Source organism: Monoraphidium neglectum (assembly GCF_000611645.1).
Source record: "Monoraphidium neglectum strain SAG 48.87 unplaced genomic scaffold scaffold04508, whole genome shotgun sequence".
NCBI lineage: Eukaryota > Viridiplantae > Chlorophyta > Chlorophyceae > Sphaeropleales > Selenastraceae > Monoraphidium > Monoraphidium neglectum.
Genome location: NW_014009121.1, coordinates 1 through 2,757, shown reverse-complemented (window position 1 = coordinate 2,757; position 2,757 = coordinate 1). Strand labels below are relative to the sequence as shown.

At 68.3% G+C, this 2,757-nt stretch overlaps 2 protein-coding genes across 2 annotated transcripts in view; one reads left to right on the top strand and one right to left on the bottom strand.

Annotated features, from left to right (window-relative positions):
- The window catches only part of MNEG_14463 (dUTP pyrophosphatase), a gene marked incomplete at both ends in the record, with an annotated part of 1,472 nt that extends 675 nt beyond the window's left edge, over positions 1-797 (bottom strand). Inside the window, 2 exons of the mRNA XM_014037065.1 lie at positions 263-474; positions 628-797. Coding sequence (XP_013892519.1) covers positions 263-474; positions 628-797 — 382 coding nt within the window. The remainder of the gene's footprint in view (positions 1-262; positions 475-627) is intronic.
- A 142-nt stretch (positions 798-939) lies between these two features.
- On the top strand, positions 940-2,380 carry MNEG_14462 (hypothetical protein; the record flags this gene model as incomplete). The annotated part of the gene is made up of 3 exons (XM_014037064.1): positions 940-1,054; positions 1,918-2,153; positions 2,330-2,380. The coding sequence occupies 3 exons, from the start codon at positions 940-942 to the stop codon at positions 2,378-2,380; spliced, it is 402 nt and encodes a 133-aa protein (XP_013892518.1).
- Positions 2,381-2,757: the final 377 nt, after the last annotated feature.

Here is a 2,757-nt window from a genome sequence, read left to right as displayed (position 1 = left end):
GGGTGGGGGTGGGGGTGGGCTTTTACCGCAAGCGGGTGAGGGATCAGAGCTGGGGAGGCAGAGCGCCGGCACGGCTTGGGTTGTGGGATCGCCGGCCAGCCGGCCGGGTCACCGACCAGCCTCCGCAAGCTTTGCCGACAAAGCCAGCAACCGGCACAAAGCGCGACGGCCGCCGCGCGCAGGCCGCCAACGGGCCGCCCCGGCGTCCTCGCCAGGGGCGTGCGCGCCTCTGCCCGCGAGGGCCGGACGGCGTGCCGCTCACCCGCGAAGTCGGCGTCCGAGTGGTTGAAGAGCAGCACCTTGAGCTCCCCCCGGTAGTCCTCGTCCACCACGCCCGCCCCGGTGTCGATGAAGTGCTTCGCCGCCAGCCCCGACCGCGGCGCGACGCGGCCGTAGGTGCCGGCCGGCACCGCAATGCGGAGGCCGGTCGACACACAGTGCTTGCCACGCGCGGGGATGATGCAGTCCTCGGCGCTGCGGGCGGAGGGGGTGACAGGGAGGGGTAAAAGTGTGTGTGCGTTTGCAACACGGGTGCGGCGAGAGTGCGGCGGGGGCGGGTCGAAGGGCGCGTGATGTGATTGATCGCCGCGACGTTTGAACAGCGGTTGGCGCCAGATCAGATCGCACCTGGAGATGTCGTATCCGGCGGCCTTGGCGCTGCCGCGAGTTGGCAGGGTGGCGTTGCTACTGATGCGCTGCACGCTGAAGGACTCGGGGGTCTCCGGCGCGAGGCGCGGCTGCTTGGTGGGTGGCTCTGCGTCGCTGCAGCTGGGCGCAACGTTCTCAGGGAGGGCCATAAGAACCTGCATGCTGCCGGTGCGGGCCTTCGAAGCGTACGGCCTACTCAAGATAATAGATGAGCCGGCTAAAGCGCGCTGGATACGGGCGATAGAGGACGGGGCGCGCCAAAACGACGATCTAGCCAGCATGCAAAGCTTGATGGAGGTCGTTATACCGAATGTTGTTTGGCCAAACTTTGTGATTGTCGGGCGCCGTCTGTGCGCCAGCGAGCGCATGCCATTCGGCATGCGTGTTGTGGAGGTGTGGACAGCAGGTGACTACGTCTGCGTCTGGTGCTTCTCGCCACGTTAGCCAGGATCCATTTCAAAGGGCCTCCTGTGCAACCCTCTTGCTACATGCGTTGATATTATTCATACGTTACTTTGTGCACTCATCTCTGTTCATCCACTGTTCGTCACTGCGTGGGACCCTGCAGGGCCGAAGCACAGGCAGCCATGTACAGGAGGGAGGCGCTCTCGCGTCTCAAGCAATGGGCCTTACTTATAGAGCAGCGCACTGGAGCGGTGGAGCAGATCATCCCCTATAATGGCTCCACGCTGGCAAGAGGCCTTCACGGCAGCTCCCTCCAGCCGCTAAGGTTCAATGCAGCCGCTTTCAAGAGCTTTGGACCGTCCAGCGGAATTCTTCCCAGGCCCGCGGTGGGTGTGGTGGCGCGCGCCACTGCTGCTGCTCATGCTGCTCCTTGGCTGTGGTAATGCCGCGCCCGGGCGGCGCCTTCCTTCCGCCAATCAACTCCCGCTTCCACTTCAAAAGCGTCTGCCTCTTTGGTCGATCGCGGCGTGGGCCGCAATAGCGCGCTGACCTGTCGCGGGGCCCTCCTAATGCAGGGCTGGACGCAGCTGGGGGCGGCCGCCAGGCGGGCCTTTTCGGACAACGCCCCCAAGAGTGAGCGGCGGCCGCCGCTGCTGTAGGGAGGCACAGATCTTGTAGGATGGCGCTGACGCCAGCGGCGCCGACGGCGGCACGCAGTTGCCTGGTGTGCTGCCTCGACCACTCATGCGACCTTGTATCCCACCCACCTTGTCATGCTGCCGGCAGCGCGTCGCCCCCGTTGCGCCCGTCCAGCCCCGACGCCCATTCACCTCAACCCCCCACCGCCCCACCCACGTCCCACAGGCTTCAAGAACTTCTACCCGAAGGGCTCAAAGCCCGGCGGCGCCCCCGGCAAGGCGGCGGGCGAGTCCCCCAAGCCGGGCGGCGGCGGTAGCGGCGGCAATGGCGGCGGCGAGAAGCCGGAGAGCCCCCAGCAGGCGGAGCTGAACATGAGGAACAACATCGGGCTGGCGCTGCTGCTGACGGCGGCGTACACGGTGTACTCTGTTTTCGCAGACAATGGCGGCCGCCGTCCGCAGGTGGGCCGGGGAGGGGGGGCGTCAGTGCTCTTTTGGGGGCCTGGGAGGCTGTGGGGGGCCAGGCAGGATGGCGAGGATGGCGGTGGGGTGTTCCGCGCCTGCTTTTTGACAGGCCAGTGGCAGCGCGGCCGGCCGGCGGTCCCCGGCTCTGCGCCCGCGTGCACGCGCGCCGGCAGCGGCGCGAACGGCACTCCAAGGGCCGGGCTGCAGCACGATATCGCGCATGAGGCCAGGCGGCGGCCCCGTGCACGCGGGCGGCGTCGTGCCACCAATGCGCACGCGGCGCCCCGACCCCCGCGGGCTGTCCTCTGGCTGGCCCTTAAAACCCGGAACCCCTCCCGGCCCTCTCCCCCTCCCCCTCTGTTCTCCTATTCCTCAGGAGATCTCTTTCCAGGAGTTCAAGTCGCAGCTCCTCGCCCGCGGCGCCGTGGCCCGCCTCGAGGTCGCAAACGGCACCACAGTCCGCGTCTACGTCAAGACCCCCTCGTCCTCCCTCGCGGCCCCCGCCGGCGCCGCCGCTGGCGCGGCCGGCGCCGCAGCGCCGGAGGCCTTTTCGATCGACGCGCTGCCGTCCGCTGGCGGCGGCGCCGGCGGCGCCGGCGGG